Here is a 21,100-nt window from a genome sequence, read left to right on the forward strand (position 1 = left end):
CCACTCCTCAATCTTACTAACCCTGAAAAATAAGATCAACCGATGAGATGCATGTGGAGGTTCAAATCCGCTGCATTGCAAGATATTGTATTCCTGGCACACATCAAAAACAATATAGACACCTTCTTTGCCACCAAAACACCAGACACCACATCTCAGAGCATTAGATGGCAGGCCTTTAAAGTGTACATCAGCGGTATTTGTCAATATCAAGAGAAGCTGGGGTGCTCAAGTTAATTAGAAGGGATCTTGAGAAATCCGAAAGTATACTCAAAAACTTGGAACTAGAATATACCCGATCCTCTGACCCCGCGCTGCTAGCACAAATACACTCAGAACTTGAAAGGTTTGAAAGACATGCCACAAGAGAAATCCAGTACTTTGCTAGGCCGGCAGTGGCCAGGAGGTATGGGGAGGGGGACAAACCGGGGAGGACTCTGGCAAGAGCAATTCGATCCGAGAAAGGCGGGGAACAGGTCGACAGTATCTTAGATGCACAGGGGAACATTAAGTGGGTGGACACAGAAGTGGTGGCGGTATTCAGGGACCTTTACCATACATTATGCACAGCAGCACAAACACAAGAGGCATCTGCCATACAAGCACTACTACATGACATTCCACTGCCCTGTCTCAACCCCCAAACCGGGGAGCAGCTGGATCTTCAGATTTCACTGGAACAAATAGTACCCGTCATTTCCGCTTTGCCGAAAAATAAGGCTCCAGGCCCAATGGCCTGACAGTAGAGTTCTACCAGGAGTATGCAGAAGTGCTATCCTCGGTTCTCCTGCAGGTGTGGGAGGAATCCCTGTGTCTCCATTTTCTGCCAGATCCCTGAGAGAAGCCATGATCACTTTACTCCTGAAACCAGACAAACCCAGCAATGAATGCGGCTCATACAGCCCCCTGTCCCTCTTTAACTGTAACTCCAAAATATACACGAAGGTCCTGGACAGCAGACTTCTCCCGCTGATGCCACACCTGGTCCCCGCACCCCCGACCAGGCAGGTTTCATCCCCGGGAGGTCCACGGCACTCAGTATTAGACGGCTGTGTAATATAATGGCCAGGATGGACCCTGACGCACAAGCCGTGGGAGTTAGTATAGATGCCCAAAAGGCCTTTGATATGGTTTCCTGGGACTACCTGTTCACAACTCTAGGAAAGATCGAGTTTGGACCAAATATGTTGCAATACATTAAACTATACACAGTCACTGGCTAGGGTACTTGTCAACTCACATACCTCCACCATATTCCAACTTGAATGGGGAACCCGTCAAGGCTGCCCTTTCTCCCCCATCCTATTTGCCCTGGCCACTGAGCCAATGGCAGAATACATCAGGAAACATCATGGCCATTGTGGAATCCGGTTAAGCAGACACCCGGAAATCATATCACTTTATGTGGATGATGTCATTCTATATGTTAGAGACCCCTTAACTAACCTGGAGCCTATATTCTCCATGACATCATGCATATTGGCGAATTCTCTGGATTCACAATTAATGCCGCACAATCTGAGATATCCCCACTTACTAACGACACCCTCAACTGCCGGGGAACCTCCTCTCTACGATGGTCCCCCGACTGAATAAAATACTTGGGGGTGATGGTGTTGAGATCCCGGGACTCCTTGCTGCAAGACAATTATGACACTCTTAGAACATATGCCGTAACCAAAATAAATAAATGGAAACACCTCCTATTATCCCCAGCTGCTAAACTATAACTGACCAAGATGACATTACTCCCCAAGATGCTATACATCTTCTCCAATGTCCCAGTATGGCCAGGGAAAAACTTCTTCACCAAAATACATGGACTACTTGCGCAGTTCCTACAGCACGCTGGAGCAGTCCGCAAAAAATGGGCAGAGATGACATACATGTACAAGAAGGGGGGATTCACTGCTCCAAACCTGGAGCTGTACTGGACAGCAGCCCACGCGCAGTTCGCCACGTTTTGGTATCCTATGTCAACACCCCCCCACCCCGCCCGCCACATGTCAAACTAGAGGCTTCGGCCGCTGCAGAATCGGACCTCAAAACACTAATAATAGACCAACGCAACCGTGATGACTGCCGATTTGACCCGGTTGCCTCCACTCTGCATGCATGGCGCACGATGTCTGCCCTCACGGGAGCCGACAGACTGTACTACCGTTGGCTCCCCCTGTCGACATTACCAGAGCTTCAACCTACATGGGACTAGTCGATCCAAACAGTGGAAAAACCTGGGTTATAGAGCTCTAGCGGATATCTTCCCAGAAGGCCAATTCATCACACCCTCCACTTGGAAACCTGGTCACGGGAACACTGGCGGGGACCTACTCCAATACTACAGGATGAGGGCAGCCATCTCGACAAAGTGGCCATTTTAACCAGACGAGCCCCCAGAGACTGCATATCTAGCCTACATCGCAAATTCTGGGGACTGTAGACACACTCTATCCACACTATACAAGATGTTATTAGATACCTCTTCACCTTCACCCCACACCCTGCGGGCACGGCATGGATGGTCTAAGGAGCTGGGCGTCGACCTTACGAATGAACAATGGACCTGCATGTGTACACACACCAAGAAGGTATCCATTAACTTTAGATTTAAATGTATACAATTCAAACTACTAAACAGACTCTACTACACTCCGGCCAGACTGTCCAAAAGGACCCACTCGCAGCCACACTACTGCCCCAAATGCCAGCACACACCAGCTGACCACTTGCACATGTTCTGGTCGTGCCCCCGGCTGGGGGAATTACTGGGACCAAGTTATAGACACAATAGCAGAAGTGCTAGACATCCCGCTGGAGCAGAACCCTCTGGGAAAACTTTTTGGTTTATGGCCAGCAATCCACAGCAAAATCCAACGGGCCTTCGCGACCATCGCGTGCATGATAGCCAAGAGAGCCATCCTATTAAAATGGAAAGACAAAAAAAAAACAGTAGGAAAGAATGGCTAGTTGCGTTGATTGGGCCAGGAATGCGAAGAACTATGTCTCCACTCTCCCCTCCCATTCCAGACCTCGGGATGCCTGCGCACATGGGCGTCATTTTAGGGGGCCAAGGGGGTGTTTGTCCCCCCCCAACTTTCATGGCACACCAGTTTGTCCCCATTCATTTGGCTGGGGCACCTTTTCTTCAGATGTCATGTCCCCCCCAACATTTTCAGCAAAGTAACTCCACTGCCTGCGCATATTTGCAAACTTACCTGTGTGAGAAAGCGGCGTCTAACGCGCCCTTCGTTGGAAGAAATATTTGAAATGCATTATTATAACTGCTGAGTTTAACACGTCATGCTGTACTCTGTATCGATCTTATTATGTAGAGCAAAACTGTAATGCAAGATTGTGTTCCCTCTGTTCCTAATGTACCTTTTCGCCAGAACTAAATCAGTTTTTTGTATACAATTTAAAAAAACAAGCATTGGCAACGCCAACTGTTATGACTTGTGGATAGGTAATAGACTTTTGAAGGCACTGCTAATAGATGACCAGGTACTCGAACCATTTTGCACCTGCTACCATCCATGGCCAGTTAATACCTCTACGGCAGTACCTGGAAAGTGCCTTTCTCATTCCTACACCAAAGACCAAACTGTTAGCATTGCTAATGCTTATTTCCATTTCAATGTGTACATGTGCATGCACATATTGAATTGAAGTGTTTGTGAATCTTCCCGCAGGGTGCGGACATTGGTCTTTGATGTACAAGGTGCTGTATGATATGTGTGTCTGCTCCTTGACTTGGGTTACATGCAAGTACTCGTTTATATACATTGCTGACATGGAAAAATGCGGACAATTGTAAAGGTAGGGTAAGTTAGCCACTTCAGAGCACACATCCTCTATTCCTTGAGCGGAAGTCGTCCTGACGAAATCCTAAGAAGAGTTATCGCTGTCTTTCTACGTTTAGGAACTAGCTCGGCTTCATACATTTTCTTCAAAAAAAAATGATTACTCATGGACCGCTTGTTCTGAAATCCATAATTCATTAGTCATAGTTTACTGACCTATGACTTTCCAAAACACATCACGATTGACTCATTCCATTACCTTTCCATTGTTTTACAGTCAAACTGGATAATTCCTTGTGTCTTGAAAAGGCAATGCGTTTTTATTATATCCTCGAATTGCACACAGGGATGACACATAGCCTCATCTTCATGCAGGGCTGTTTATTATGGACAGCAATTTTATTCCTAGTCATCTCGTCACGTTACATCTGACAGTCACTGGCCACCCATCCCTCCTCATTCAGGGCTCTGTATCAGCTGTTCATCATGGAACCCTCCCCTGGCCAGCAGGTGATCGGTTCCATGATGTCAGGAGTTCCATTATGTAATGGGCTGTTTCTAATGAGAGGGAAGAGAAGGATGTAACAGTTTTCTTTCCGGATGTATTCAGAAGAAAATCGCAACATAGCAGTTTTTATTTCAAAATTTGATAAAGCAGTGTCATTCTTTTGCATTTTCTTTGTATTATTGTTTTGAACCAAATGCAAACATTGGTTTTCAAGCAGAGACGCCCGAGGGGAAGTATCTTTAGAATTCAATGCGTCAAATAATTTAAGCTTTGCTCTAAATGGTTAATTATGTAACCCTGGATAGAGTATATTTGCCTCTCCTCTCTTATCATATACATTGTAATAGTGCTTATAGTTGACACTGTATAAACCTGTGTGCCAAAACATATCGGTGCGATTGATTCAATTGTGTATGTGGGTTGAGCTTGTCTGGTATAGTTCTATAAATATTTTGCCATGCATGCTCAAACAATTCCTTTTATTCAAACAACCTTCAGAAGTAATTAGTTTTCATCCGGTTTTAAAAAGAAGGTCTTTCTACTGAAAACTCCACAACGAATAAGCACACAAAATAAGACCTCTGTGTTCTCTTAAAACAAGAGGAGGTCAGTAAACCTATTAGTCCAAGAATTGCATATGTGTGGCATGTTTCATCTAGATGTTTTCTCAGAATGCATTGCCTCCCATTCACAAAAGCCTTTTTCCCAGGGGTGGGCTGACCAATAAAGACCTCCAGAGAGTTCCCGTTGGGCCTCTGCAACCTTGGCTTCTTTCGTTTAGTGACCTATTTTATTTCCAAATTTCCTCATAAGAATGGGGCTGCGCTTGCTGAAAATGTATAACATGGGGACATTTTGAACATTATTTCCAGGGCCTCTTTTTGTTCCCAGTCCACCCCTGCTTTCTCCTCTTGCAATTGCCTAAACTAGTTCCAATTGGAGAAAATAACCTGCATTCTGCATGGGTTCACAGAAGTGAGTATGTCTGTTCAAATGGCTTTGGGGGTAGTGAGCATTCTCGGGAGGTGCTGCGACGTCCCCACGTGCATCCCTCAGTCGTGAAGTGATAGATACTCTGAGATGCTGCAGTCACTGCATCTGCTGCCATCCACTTTTCCATTTCAGCCAAAGGTTGCTTAGAAGCCTGTCTGCATTTCACAGCCACTGATTCAAATGCATTGTTTACCTTGCATCTGTACGGGAATTGGCTCCATTTTGTCTTTGATCATTCCTGGTGTCTAAATCAACCAAACGAATAATCAGACTCCTGTGACATGCAGCAACTGCAAAGCTGCTTTATAAGGTAATGAATTGCACTTCCTCCTTGTCCTGCTCACTGCAAATAAGCTGTAATAGCATTGGAGAAAGTGTTGTGCAGCAACATTGAAAAGTTCCCAGTGCTTAACATAAATTTATGGAGTAAACTGTCACTGAAAGGATATGGTCTATGCCGGAATGAGGTCACCGTTATCCTTTGTGTACTGAAAGCACATGGAGCCTTCCAGCTCTTTCTTCTTACTACTACTGCACGTACCATTATTCCAGGTTTTCTCTAACCTTACGGTACACCTTGGCAACTACCAATATTGAGCTTTTTACATTTGTTATGCATGTGTTCTGACAAAATACTAACACATTACGCAGTCAGCATTAATGAAAAGTGGTGACACTCTTATTCAAAGCCATTTTGCCATGGAATCAGCATTTATTGATGGTTGTGATAACACATTTCCTGGTGTCTGGAGAACGTTCTTAATTAAGTCATGTTTCTCTTCAAAATGAATGCTTATCTTGGAAATGATGCTTTGCATGTTGTGCTTCTTTCGTTGCAGACTTTTATAGTATTGAACAGAGGGAAGGCGATCTTCCGCTTCAGTGCCACATCTGCCTTGTACATGTTAACTCCTTTCAATCCACTTAGAAGAGTAGCTATTAAAGTTTTGGTGCATTCATATCCTTTACACGTGAGGTAGATAACTAATTGCTGATTGTGTCCTGCTAACACCATTCATGAACTACTGAATTGTGGGCTTGCGCTCTAGCAGCTTTCAAACTATGAACAACATTAATCCATCATTGTTTTTCTAAAATGCAGCGTGGTCTGCCCGTTCTAAAATACCCCATTGTGTATAGGTTCAGCAGCAGATCACCACAACCTTTACACTATTGTCACTATTGTCGGGAAAGGGGTAAGGAAAAAAAAACGTTTTGTAAGTGTGTGTGTGTGTGTGTGCATGCAAGGGTTGCTTGTTTATGATGTTTGTATGCATGTATGTGTGTGTGAAAGCAAGGGTGTGTCTCTGTGAGTGTGCTTGTTGGGGGTCGGTCGGGGCCCCCATGCGGTCCAGTAAGCCCCCGCACTAGACAGACACTCACACACACGTCTTGCCAGTTCGGGCTTCCCGGCCGCGTCAGAGCCAGGAATGCCCCGTTTATTTATGCAGCACGCGGCGGCGTGCAAAATCATGCCGCCGCGTGCGAGTTACATCACGGGGCAGCGCCACACTCCTCCTTTTTCCGGGAGAACACAAAACTACTTTGAACAAACACTGCAAGCCACACAAATACAAACTGCTTCACGTAATAACACAACTTGCCCAAACCCCTTTATTGTCAACCACCCGGATCCCCTTACTCAGGTTGGTTAACCTACAGTCCCAAAATATAATCGGTGAGGTAAGCAGGTTTCCCTCGCCCAGCCCTCTGGGGGTACCTCCCGCTCACCTCCGGCATGTGAAGTCTTTCAGCAGGCGTCTCCCGGGCAGGGGACGCAGGGGTGCTGGAGGGACCTCCTCCGTCCTCCGTTATCTCCCCCACGTCCGGTTCCAGCGGCGGTTCAGTTCTTGAGTCACCCAGTTTCTTGAAGAAGCTGACATTCCGGATGACAGCAGACCTTCCGTCGGATGCCGTTACCATGGATCCCTTTACGGCCACCACATCCAACGGCTACGGCTGGTAGGGGAGCGACAGCTTTTCGTGGGGGTGTCGATGCCGCTCCCTCTTAATGGCCTTGTTGGGGAGCCTCATATCTACACAAATGCGGACAGAGTCAGGTTGCTTGGGCTTCCTAGCCACAACAATCGGGGATACCCAAGGAGTGGGGCCCTCCACCTTTTCAATAATGTCCAAATTCACCAGGTTGTCCAGCTCCTTATCTACTTGCTCCCTGAGATGGAATGGTACCCTCCGGTGTTTCAGGGCAACGAGCTGCACAGACTCGTCGATGTGTAACCGCACCGGGTCACCAGTCATCCTTCCAATGCCCTTGAAGAGAGCGGTATATTTATCGAGCAAGTCATTGATGTCTTCGAGATACACCGAGTACGCGAAGCTGACAATTCCGAGGGCCTCTGCAGCCGCACAGCTTAGCAGAGTGTTGTTGCTCACGGGCGTCATTGTTAAGCGGAAACCTGTGCAGTTCCCTCTGGGACCACTGCAAAAGATTTAGGCCTACAGGTGTTTGGCAGTAAACCCACTTGGTAGCAGTCTGTACCACACAGATTCACTTGGTAGCTGTGGCTGAGCAGACAGACTTCCCTCAAGAAGAGTTAGGCAGTGTGTGGAGTATACAAAATAGGGCAATTTACACAGTAGAACAAGCAGACACGGAACAGAGCTTGGGTGTAAAGATATATAGTTATTTATTTATAAAAACACATCTATGAAAAACACACTGGCACTAATACGGCAAACAACTTCAATTACAATTACTATAAGTATCTCGCTCCTCTAACAATAGTTTGACAAGTCTAGGTTCAATGGCACCACTTATTTGCAGACAGAGGCGAATGCTTTAACCTAGATGGCTCTGTAATATTCGTTAGAACGGGAGAGAAAAGGCAGGGTATGAAACCAACTCGGTACCAACTCTTTTACGAAGCAAATGCAAGGCAAGTAAGGCAGGGTCTACTGTGGATCACAAAGTTCAAAGGCCAGGCCCACTCGGAGAGAGGCAAGGCGTTATGTCCCAAAAAGTATCACAGTGGAAATGCACTTCGAGTCTTTGTAGCAAATTGTCACAAAAAGGTTGGAACAGTTTAGAACAAAAAGTTAAGAAGGTCTGGAGGCGACCCTATGGAGAGGCAAGGATTAAGACACCTCACGCTAACCGTCACAAGGGAAGCCAGGCGGACACAGTACCTTGTATGGGGAGAGACAGCTCCGGCGGGGGCAGTTGTTCCTGGTGGTGGATGCAAGTCGGGGCTTTGCCAAGAGATGAGATGATCCCGTCGTCGAAGGAAATTTGAAGATCGTTGCACCACCAGGGAAGAGACCAGCCGCGGAGTGCTCCGTCACAAGGCACCAACTTTTGGTCACGGTACGGGCTAGTGGCTATCCGGTTGCCGGGGTGCTCAGCACGGCAATTCGACCACTATGCCTTGGAAGCGAAGAAAAAGCAAAGGGCTGGTTGTTCCCACCAGTCAGGGGAAGAAGACTCTCCAGCCAGGAGATCTCCTCTGTCGTTGGGAAGTGGTGAGACGGTTCAGCAGGGCTCCACCGGAGGTGTCGTCGTTGCAGGTCGGCTCAGCTTTACCCTAGTCGGATTCTTAGGTCCTGTGGCGACTTCTGAAGATCCAGTCCCAAAAGCCCTGCTTTTATGCAGGAAACCCCCATTCATTCAGCCTAGCTGTCAATCAAAACACGCTAAGTGGTGAGCGGGGTGGCTCACCACTTGGGCCAATCACACCAGAGTGCGACTGGAGTTGGCAAGGCAACTCAGTCCAGGGTGCCTAAACCCCCTCCCACACCCCCTGTGGTACCCAGACAGAATGGCACCACTTTGGAGGGCTTCTGTGTAGAAGCCCGCCAAAAGTGGAACAAAGGGCTCAACCTTTGGTTCGGAGTTACAGAGGTGAACACAGACGCCATTTTAAAAACCGAGTTCTGGCAGAAAATACTGACCGGTAGATTTATTTAAGACAAATAAACCGGCGGTATTTTAGAGACTAACAGGAAAAAGTATTAGCCTCCAACAATGGGAAGAATCCCATAGAATTATATTCGGGGTCGAATATAACAAGTAGTTTCCACTGCCACCAGCCAAAACTCGACGAGGGGGGACGGGACAGTGCCCCCCTCGAATAACAGACCCAGGGGTAATAGAATTACCCCTACTAGTACGTCCACAATAGGATGGTTTGTACTAGTTCTGTTAGTAAATTTAGGTCTAGTAAAGCCAATGGTGACTTTACATGCCCTGGGAGACAGTAGTCAGTCCCAGGGTATGGAGTCTATGGTGGGGATCCTCTAGGACGCCCCAGTGTTACGGCACGGAGGGTGCGGTGTAACACCCATAGTAAAACATATGAGACCCTATGGAATAAAAGAGCCCATAGAACACATTGACATTCAACGGAATTAACCACATTCATGTCCAAGAGTGGGAGAAAAAGAGGCTCACTCTTGGCAGGATAGACAAAAACAAACTCCAGAAATCCAGCAAAGCTGCTGGGGGACTCACTAGGTTAGGAAATTCAGCCTAAACAGAGAATTCTCCCTAACAGTCACGTAGAACCGGGCTTTGATCTGCGAGCCCTCATGCTCCACCTTCACTATGAAGGCACCGTCCAGTGGTATCGGTTCCAGTCCTCCAAACGCAAATATGCGGGCCCTCGGTGTGGGCAGCTTCGGGGGGATTCAAGGGTATCATAGTGCCCCCTGGCCATCACATTGACCGAGGCTCCCGTGTCCACCAGCACCAGGACCGGCGAATGATTGATCTCAACCACACACCTCGGCTGCCTTCTGTTCTTTCCTTTTAGGACCTCCACACTGGAGACAAAGAAAATGTTCTCTTCATCCTCCTCTGCCTCCTCCTACTGGACATCCTCCCCGCCCTGGTCCACCTGGGCCACATTCGGTGGGCGGTTCTGGCGCGGGACCCAAACTCGAGCCTGTCCTCTCGGTACCAACACGGGCAGGGCAGCCCTGCATACTCTCGAAAAATGGTCAGGCAGGCCACACCTACCAATGTCTTTCCAGCTGCTGGACACTCCGTCGGGTGAGGGAGGTCGTATCCACACTTCTGGCACGATTCCCCCGCTCTCCCTGCTCTGTCCCGGGGTCCCATCCCAGGTCTTCTCACTCCTCTTCCACCACGCCACATAGCACACACCTCCTCAGACTTTACTGAGCGGGATCCCGCCTCCATCTTAGTTGCTCGAGCTTCTGCCACCTCATGGCAGCGGCCCAGTTCCAGGATGCGGGGCAGAGTGATACCCGGCTCTCTCAGGACCTGCCTCCTGAGTTTGCCTGAGGAGCACGCCTGAATTAGCATTGTGCGAATCATGTCCTCCGCGTCTCCCCACGCACAGCCCTGGGAGAGGCGACGCAGGCGTCCATAAAAAGTGTCCAATGTTTCATCGTCCTTTTGCTTGGCCGACAGCATGACAAACCTCTCATAGTCCACGTTGGCAAGGGGCAGGAAGTGGGCCAGGAGTGCCGCCTTGGCTGCGTCATAGCTGCCATCCCCCGCAGGAAGCGACTCAAACATTTCCTGGACCAACAGCCCAGCGGAGTACAGCATCGTGGCCACCCTGCTGTCGTCATCCGTCACCTGGGCGGCCCGGAAGTACATGTCGAGGCGACCGACCCACCTCCTCCACCTAGGACCCATGCTGGACGGCGGGCCCGACGCATCAAATTCTGGGATGGGCTGCAGGGCTGCATGGGCTCGCGCTTGGGCCATGATGGGAGGTCCTGGCTGGGCAACTGGCTGCACGACCGGTGGCCCCTGAGGCGCAGGAGCTTGACCGCCTACTTGGGGTTGAGGGGTAGCTGTGGAGCGGCCACTGGCTATAGAGCTGGAATCACTGGAGCCTGAGGAGCTTGTTGTTGACCTCCTGCTTGGCCACCGTCTTGGGGAAGTGGTGCGGCTGCAAGGTGCCCACCGTCTTGCCCACCAGCGCCACTCATGGGCCTGAGCGCACAGGCATCCCCACACTAGGACCTGGGGGCCGCAACTCAGTCACCCACCACCACCACACACTTGGATACCCCTTCCACAGGCACAGCGACAGTCCAACCTGGGGAGGGTATGGTGGAATCTTGCCTTCGGCTTTGAATTAGAAAAGATGACTGCCCACTTGAGGATCCGCCACTGCAGTACTCCGCCCTGATGATGAAGAGGACGAAGAAGAGGCCACAGCAGCCTGATGATGAAGAGGATGAAGAAGCACAGTGCCCCTCCACTGCAGCAACACCAGTGGTGTAAATGTTCCAAAAATTGGCTGAAGGACAGAAGAAGAAAAAAACTGGGCTATGCAGGCCCTGCCATTTTAGCCCTTCTCCTTGCTCTCACTCGATGTAGGAGGCCCAAATGTGAAGTAAAAATCACAAATTGGGCATGTATATGCAGGTTAGACTGCCTGCAAGCAGTTTGTCCAAAAATTAGACCTGGATCACCTTCCCCATCCAAACCGGAGCTTGGAGAAGTTCCACGATCGTGTTGACAAAATGGCAGCCAGCCGCGTGTGCGATCCGCAGCCATGGCGTGAAACGAAATGTCATCCGTTCCGTTTCCGTGTAGAAAAAATTGTGACATTGATCACCGCCGGGTCCGGGCATCCGCATCCACTCGTCGCCACTGTTGGGGGTCGGTCGGGGCCCCCATGCGGTCCCGTAAGCCCCCGCACTAGACACACTCACACACACGTCTTGCCATTTCGGGCTTCCCGGTCGCTCTGACGCGTCCCGGGAACGCACCGCGTGCGAGTTACATCACGGGACAGCGCTTATGAATGAGAGTTCAGTGTGATGAGTAAATGGTGTGTCTATGATTTAGTGAATGAATAATAAATAATACGTGCTGTGCTCTCTATCAATTTGTTCCAGATGTAGTTAAAAGAACCTAACTCGAATTGCAAAATGCCCAGGCCCACTCTGTCGCATTTTTCAATTTGAGTTTTTCTTTTTCTTTTTCTTTTGTCCATAGCATTGTTTCTTGTATGCGGGGGGCATCCCTGCAGCCCCTGAACCCGAAAATACTGAAGTAGGAGTACAGGGGAAAACCCCGCAATCCCTGTTCACCTACCTCAGTATTTTCGGATTTGGTATTTTATACCTATGCCGAATGCGGCAAAACCGTATCTATGACCCTCTAGCTACGATCTTTTGGGTCGATACCGTTTCTTCCACAGATCCAGCTGTAAACGCAGTGAGGTCGGGGTTGTTAATAAAAACCCTCCTTGACACTTCTTTGCATTCCCGTTTGTCCCAAAGTAATTGCACAATCTCACCACTTGTTGAAAGTCTACACATTTATAAGTAAAAGAGTCACTGAAATTATTGCACACAAAATCAGCAGACATTTTTAAAAACTGTCATTTTCAGGCTGGAGTGGGTTTGGGGTGCATTGTAAATGTTGTGGGTGCATGTGTTGTGAATATTGTGGGTGTGTTAATTGAGAGATGCCTCATGGGTGTGCGACTGGAGTGTGAATGGGTATGATTAGGTGCGTGTGAGCATAAACATTTTATGACATGTTTCACTGGCATTTTAGGACAGCGCCAACTTGATGAGTGTTATTAAGTACAGGAGGGTTTGGGGAGGAAGGGATTTATAGCACAATGGGGCAGGCAGGCGTGGTTTTTATTTTCCTGTGGCATGTCATTTTTTGCTCACATTAAAGGCAAGGCCAATATGATGTGTGTTCGTACATGGGGGGGGGCATTTGTGCAGCCAGCAAGGGCTCATTTTCTTTTTGTACCATTGCATGTTTTACTAGTTTTAAAGGCAAAGTTAACATGAGTGTTCTTACATGGTGAAGCAGGCATTTGTGTAGGCAAGCAAATAAATGTTTCCTTACCGTGGCATTTCATGCTTTACTGGCATTGAGAGCACAGTCAACATGAAGAGTGTTTTTACAAGGTGGTGCCGGGGGTAGGCAGGCATGTGTATATCAAGCAATAAGATGCTTCCTTCCTGTAGCATGAGATTTTTGCTGGTATTATTATTTTTTAATTATTGTATCTTTGCTGTGCATAACATTACTGCCCATCTACAAAGTTACCTGGCGCATTTGGGTGCTACGCACAGCCCCCTTGTTTCTATGCTATTTGAAAGATTTCAGGAATATAAAAACACATATTGACAACTGTCACCGAGTGCAGTGTGCGGCATGCCCATACAGCAGCATGAGCATCATGCACATTGTGCATGCACAGATGTCCAGGCCAGTCTGGAGTGTGCCGTGGCCCATGCTTTGTTGCTGAGACTATGGGGGCCACCGCAGCATGGTTTGCACGGGAGGGGGCACTTTTTGTGTTACACCACAGAAAGCATTGCCTAAGAGTGTTTATAACAAAAGATAATATTTACAGAAACAATAGCATACACCACATCGTGAACGAATGAAATCTCTTCAACCATTATAAATACCAAAATTAACAATTGCCCCACATAAATGATGCCATCATAATATCGACTATCATGTATGTGCAGTATGATTATAGTTACATATCAACCACCCATATCACAATCGCACAAATATCGTATTTACCATACAGCCTTGGAGGAGATTCACACTGTTTGAGGCAACTATGTCTCTCTATCCTATCGTGCTAGTTCATGGTGGTTTCTCATTAGGGGACGTTATGAGCTTGTTCAGAAATGGTCCCCAGTCCAGTAAAATGCCATCTTCAAACTCTATTTTTTATTAATATATAGGCTTTCCTTCTCAGCCATGAGAAGTATCTCTTAGTATCTTGTAATCATTAAGATCAGTGAACCTTTAGGGCATTTCCAAGAAATTGCAACCCTTCTCCTGGCCAGCAGAATAAGGAATGTGGCTATTTATTCTGATGGTTTCCATTGTTACCCCTTGGTAGCATCCCCAATAAACAAGAGGGAAGGTCACATTCAAACGTCGTATGTTACAGTGAATTTGTGCTGGTTATTTCCTCCTGCCAAAATAACCAAATCACTGGGCGCTCCCATACCATATGCCAAAACCCTGCAAAACTGTGATGGCATCCAGGACTTCATGGAGAAATGTCGGATCAAGTGCATGCAATTTTACTGGAGTCAAACTCTATGGGCCTCATTACACGGTAGGCGGTAAAAATCGGCAATTACTGGCATGGCGTAATTAGCGTATCCACCCTCGCAAGAGGCCGCAAATTGCATGCCATTACGAGATCGCGGGCACGAGCCTACCGCCATGCCGGTAATGAGCCTACCGCCATGCCGCTAAACTCCCCAAAAAGTCCCTTAACGGCATCCACGAAAGCGCTGTTAGCACTTCCGACCTGCCGCCACATGCAAATAGCGGTGACCGCCATTAGCGGTCACCGCTAATAGCGGTTTCCGTAATATTGCGGAACCGGAAATAGCGTCATCGCACCGGAACGGGAAAGAGCACGGCGGCCATCTTTAAAAACACAATTCATTGCCATCCTCCTTATCCAGGACACCTTACCAGGAACCACGTTGGGAAAAACACCAAGGACACCGTGAAGATGCCCAAGGCCGTTAAGAAATCGTCTGAGCGGCAACGCAAGGAGACATTTTGCAAGGAGGAGCTCCTCATGCTAACACAGACACTAGCAGACAATGCTCATGTTGTCTTCAACAATGACATGCGTCGGGAGACCATTGTGAAGAAGAAGGCCATCTGGGAAGAGGTAGCCCACAAGGTCAGCGCGGTAGGCACCACAACCCGCACAGTCAAAGACTGCCGAAAGAGGTGGGATGACCTCCGGCTCCGTGTGCGGAACATTCTATCCGTGAACCGCAACATGGCTACGGGCACAGGAGGAGGCAGTGAATCGCCAATCAAGCTCACTGAGTGGGAGGAGACATGTGCATCAACCATCGGGGTGGAATGCATTGAGGGAGTTGGACAAATGGAGCATGGCGTGGCCGTTTCGTCCGATGGAGGTGAGTGTATGCATCAAACAATGCACAGTGAAGTGTGATGTTCCCCCCAATCATGTGTCCATATGAATGCCGTGGCTCCAGCCACAAACAGACATGCATGCATCACCACATGCCCGTACAACACAGACCCATTCATGCATGACCCACCCAACATCCCCATTACCTGCATCCACACTAAAGAGCCCGGAATGCATAGAACGGCATGAGGTATTCATTTTGCTCAAGGCAGGTCGACCCATTACTGATGGTTGTCAACATTTCTCACCCTTGCAGGTTCACACACTGACACTGAGGAGGCACGCACTTCCACACCTGCTCTCGCATCCAGCAAAAAAGCAAGGAGGGATGCCACAGGGGACACCGCCACATCCACAAGGGCAGCCAGGACGAGTGTCCATGACCACAGGGACAAAAGCAGCCGGAACACCAGTTGCACGCATCCACAGGCCATGGCTGCTCCCGTCGTGGCACCCACGGAAGTGTGTCTCCCAGTAGGTGAGGGCACATCGAGGGGATGCACTCTGCTGCCACCAGCTGAACGGGTGAAGCAGCAGCCACGGCCCCACCTTCAGATGAGAAGGACACACCTGCCATTGATGCTGATAGCCAGAGCCCCAGACCAACAAGCCCCTTACTGGCAAGCCCGAGGTACTCCTCAGGTCCGGGTAGTCATGGAGATTCACCCACCCCTGAAGGGATATGGAGCCCCCAGATATCCTCTCCTGATGCAAGTGCAATGGGACCAGGTGCATCAGCCATCCCACCAGCACCCACCATGCGACATGACCTCTCGTCCATCTACCAGAGGCAGACCGAGATGAGTGGCCTAGTAGGTCAACATGTGGCAGAGACAGCCCGCCTGAGGGAGGACATTGCTACACTTGCACAGCAGACAACGGAGGGCATGGAGGCATGCACCAGCCGAATCTAAAGTGAAATGGCCCAACTGCGGCAGGCCATGAACCGCATAGCAGACGCTATTGAGCGTCGGTGCCCACTCCCGGCCCAGGAAGAACCAGGCAGCCAGGACGAGTGTCCATGACCACAGGGACAAAAGCAGCCGGAACACCAGTTGCACGCATCCACAGGCCATGGCTGCTCCCGTCGTGGCACCCACGGAAGTGTGTCTCCCAGTAGGTGAGGGCAGCATCGAGGGGATGCACTCTGCTGCCACCAGCTCAACGGGTGAAGCAGCAGCCACGGCCCCACCTTCAGATGAGGAGGACACACCTGCCATTGATGCTGATAGCCAGAGCCCCAGACCAACAAGCCCCTTACTGGCAAGCCCGAGGTACTCCTCAGGTCCGGGTAGTCATGGAGATTCACCCACCCCTGAAGGGATATGGAGCCCCCAGATATCCTCTCCTGATGCAAGTGCAATGGGACCAGGTGCATCAGCCATCCCACCAGCACCCACCATGCGACATGACCTCTCGTCCATCTACCAGAGGCAGACCGAGATGAGTGGCCTAGTAGGTCAACATGTGGCAGAGACAGCCCGCCTGAGGGAGGACATTGCTACACTTGCACAGCAGACAACGGAGGGCATGGAGGCATGCACCAGCCGAATCTAAAGTGAAATGGCCCAACTGCGGCAGGCCATGAACCGCATAGCAGACGCTATTGAGCGTCGGTGCCCACTCCCGGCCCAGGAAGAACCAGGCCCCTCCTCGTCTGGGAGTTCACGCCAGACTAGTCCCCTGCGCCGGTCTATGCGGAACCTGCGGCGCACGGCTTCACAGCCACCAGATGACGATGCAGGCACTGGCAAATAGGGCCACCAGGATTCGTGTGCCACATGTGGCAATGGACACATTCACGTCATGAGACTCACATGGGAGTGTTGAGGGGGGAGGGGGGTAAGGGTGTCTTTGGGTGTGTTGAGGGGGGGTAAGGGTGTATTTGGGTGTGTTGAGGGGGGAGGGGGGTAAGGGTGTGTTTGGGTGTGTTGAGGGGGGTAAGGGTGTATTTTGGGAGTTTGGGAGTTTGGGTTATGCACTTTAGTACCACGATATGTTCAATATACACTGTTCAGAGTTTGAAACCCAAGCGTGGTCTCCATTATTGTGTATGTGTCATTCATTGTGGACAGGGTCCTTTGTGGGGCTCGAAACATGCACCAGGGCAACAATTCCCATCTACGTCCATGCTATTTCACCTTGGTGCATGATGAGATTGCAGAATCAGATGCTGATGCACATCGTGTGCCTCCTTGGCACTGCCTGTTTCATGTCCTGCTGGGGCATTCCACCCGCACTCATCCCCAGCCACATCATACTCTTCTGGTGGTTGCATGTCAATTTCAAGTGGCATAGGCACATTCCATCATATGCACATTTTGTGATGCTCTACACATGCCATGGTTGTCTTTGCCACTTTGACACGGCCGTACAGGAGTGCCACACCCAGGCCGCTTAGGCAGCGGAGCACTGTCATTGGAAGGATGTACTATATTGTTGTCTTCTTCCTGATGGTTCTGTGGGTTCCGTACAGGGGTTAGGAGCCACCTCCTCAGTGGATGGCTGTCTTCGCCTGTATGGTGTGGGTAATGGGTGCCTGTTACGGCTCACCTCTGGTGCTGGCTGTTGTTGTAGGTGCTGCACTGCTATCATGTAGTCAAGGCTGTCATGTCATGCTGCTGCTATTGGGACCATCTTGGTGTGGGAAGGGGTGTGGGTAGGGGTGTGGTGTGCTCTTTTGTGCTGCCTGTCCCCATAGCATGCACCTGTGCTGATTGTGTCCACCTGTAGTTGATGGGTACACTGCTGAGGTCTCTTAACGGGTGCTTTTCGATGCCGTTATTAGCGCCATGCCGGTAAGGGGTTTTTGGGTGTTTTACATGCCGCTAATACCATGTCCGCATGGCTTGTGATGGCCTGGTATTAGCGCCATGGCGCTAATTCCGGCATGTGGGTCGCGCGCCCGCGGCCTTGCCGCTATTAGTGGCACCGTAATTAACGGGTGCGCAGATAGCGGTGGGTCCGGGTCGTGATTTGCTTAGGGAATTAACGGTACCGGTAAATCATTACCGGTAACGGTATTCCATTACCGCACAACGTGTAATGAGGCCCTATGAAGGAATATTAACATCCCATTTATCATTTCCTTATACATTTTAGATATAATACCTTTTTTTCGAGCCCAAAAGAAGATATCATTATTTTTTCCAAGCCCAAAGCAAATAGTAGTTTCAGTGTCAGAGTTGATGCAGGTTCATCTGTAAAGCATTTCCACATTGCGGCCAACCTATCAACCAACCTCACATAGTTTAGAAAATGTCCCTTGGTATACATCTCTCAACCCATTGTACAAATGAAACTAAACCCCATATCTTTAATTACGTTCATGTTGTCTGCCCCCACGAATAATACTGAGGAGTAAATCACCTGTAACTGGAGTTTCGTCAACACCCTATAATGCTTGCATTTCCCTGTTGGACAGTTTTGTCTTCCCCATTCTGTGTATCATTCCAGTGTACTGCAAATTGCAATGGGGTGTCCAGAAAATACAGCTCATAATACAGAAGAGCCAACCATATCTGATAGGGTCTGTGTAGTGTTGACGTCGCTTCCCGGCATCTTCCTCCTACCCAAGCCATTCCGTTATTTTAGAGTCCAGCATTTTAAATAAAACACATTTGATAATTTAGGGAACGTTTGTAAAAAATATAGTAATTTAGGTAGAATAACCATTTTGCACAATGCTTTTCTGCCCATTAATGAATGAGGGTTTTTTTTCTCCAAAAGGTTATTGGATCCCCAATACCAGACAATCCTCTTTCTGTATTATTCATAAATTTTTCCTCGAGGGAGTGGACAAAGTGCATCCCTAAGTATCTGGAGGATTCATGCTCCCATTTTATTCGCCAATCTGGAAGTTTGTTTTTGAGTTTACTTCTCAAGTTTGCTAGTGGGAAAATATTGGATTTATCCTTAATTTTGAATCCAGATATTACACTAAAAATATCTACCACTTCCAATATTATTTTTATATTATATAACGGGTTGCTCATGTACAACAAGACTTCTTCTGCATATAAGGAAATTAAATGTTTATGAGGGTTCACCTCTAGTGCTACTTCCGAGAAGTAATTTGTAATAAAAAGCCTGCTAGAGGTTTCAACGTCATAGCGAACAGAATTTAAGATAACGGCAACCCTGTCGGCAGCCTCTACATTAGGACCATCTGGGGAGATCCATTTGCCCCTTTTTACTCTGGCCAGGGGTTCATTATATAACAGATGTATTCTAGCGATTTCTTCACATAACATGGTGCAATCTTCAGAAGTTAATGGAAGTATTTATTAAGCAACATCCCCCGAGCGGCGGGAGCATCACTGAGTCAGGTAATGCCCGGGGCCCATAGTTATAGGCCTGAACAAAGCGAGGGCCTGAACTAAGGTCCCGGGGCATTACCTGACTCGGTAATGCCCCTGCCGCCAGGGGCATATTGCTATTAGTACCTCAGCCGCAAGATCTGCGAGACCGGGGTACTAAAAGCAGTTTTTTCTGTCCAAAAACGCTGCAGCGTTAAGGAACAAAAAAAAATGACTGCAAAAAATGGCTACCGGGGCAGGGAAAACGGATTCCATTTTACCTTTCCATGTCAGCCATCAGGAGCGGACGCTCTGGGAACACTTCCCAGCGCGTCTGCTCCCGAAAAAATAAAGAGAAGGTGGTAAGTGGGGGAAGTGGAAGGGGGTGAAAAAAAACATACCTGGTTCCCCAGCGGGGGACGATGAAAACCTCCAGTCGTGTGGAGGCTCGGAGCGTGGATGTCCCCATTTAGAGTCTGCACATGACTGGAGGCTGCCATCATCATCCGCCGCCGGCGACAAAGCAGGCAGAAGGTAAGTGGGGCTGGGAGGGAGGGCAGGGAGGTGGTAGGAAAGGGAATACAAATTTAAAAAACATACCGGAGTCCCTAGCGCGGGGCGATGGAAGCTTCTCAGCCTTGTGGAGGCTCTGAGCGGGGATGGCCCTGCTTCGAGCCTTCACATTGGCTGAGGAGCTGCCAAACTCCCCTGCCGGGAACAATGGCTGTGGAAACCCGGTCGAGGGATTCCCAGCCGGGTAACAATAATTTAACATTTATTTAGCGCTACGAACACTCAAGTATGTGAGCGCTGCTTATTATTACCCACGGTGTGTGGTGCTCATTTATTGACCTCGGAAGGATGAAAGGCATAGTTTGGCCCTGCCGGGATTCAAACCTACGTCAGCAGGCTCTGCACAGCTACTACTCGCTGTGCTATCGGACTGTCTTATAACGACACGGCGAGAGCCAATCATAATGTGTTACATTCTGCTTGGCTCTCGCCGGGTACTAATACCCCATATGAAAAAACATTGATCTGGGTAAACTAATTCAGGTGTTATCTTAAGTAACCTTGTAGCTATTATCCTCCCCAGGATTTTAGCGTTCACATTTATTAAAGATATAGGGACGATAGGAATAGCAACACCGTTGGTCTTTGTGTAGTTTTCAAATTATGATCATTTTTACCTAAGCAAGTTTACATTTGGGCACTATACTATCAGCAAATGTTTTACAAATTTCGGCCGGTAGGCCATCACATCCCAGCGTTTTACCCTTCTTTAAGGAGTTAATGGCTCCTAGCATTTCATCTTCCCCTATAGTTTCTTCAAGTGCATTTCTGGCTTCTGCAGATAATGTAGGTAGTTTTGCCTGTTCAAGTATATCAGAGGCTTACAACTCTTGATATATATTGTTACTGTTATGTGGTTTGGTAGAAGTTCAGAAATATTTTGTTAATTTCTTTTTGTGTAGATATTATGGAGCCTTCATTTTTATGAATCTGTGCAATTGACGAATGTTGCGTTGAGTGTGATTAGCCAGGCCAATAGTTTACTAGGCGTGTCTCCATCCCCATTTGATAATTTAGGGAACGTTT

General features: G+C 48.6%; 1 protein-coding gene across 7 annotated transcripts in view; it reads left to right on the forward strand.

Moving 5' to 3' along the window:
- LOC138488896 (sodium channel protein type 2 subunit alpha-like) overlaps positions 1-21,100 on the forward strand; it is a 1,049,646-nt gene that overhangs the window by 383,190 nt on the left and 645,356 nt on the right. For all 7 annotated transcript variants that reach the window (XM_069616277.1, XM_069616276.1, XM_069616279.1 and 4 more), the window contains one exon: positions 6,141-6,258. In XM_069616277.1, coding sequence (XP_069472378.1) covers positions 6,141-6,258 — 118 coding nt within the window. The remainder of the gene's footprint in view (positions 1-6,140; positions 6,259-21,100) is intronic.

The sequence above is a fragment of the Ambystoma mexicanum genome, chromosome 9 (assembly GCF_040938575.1).
Source record: "Ambystoma mexicanum isolate Mex_15411 chromosome 9, UKY_AmexF1_1, whole genome shotgun sequence".
Lineage (NCBI taxonomy): Eukaryota > Metazoa > Chordata > Amphibia > Caudata > Ambystomatidae > Ambystoma > Ambystoma mexicanum.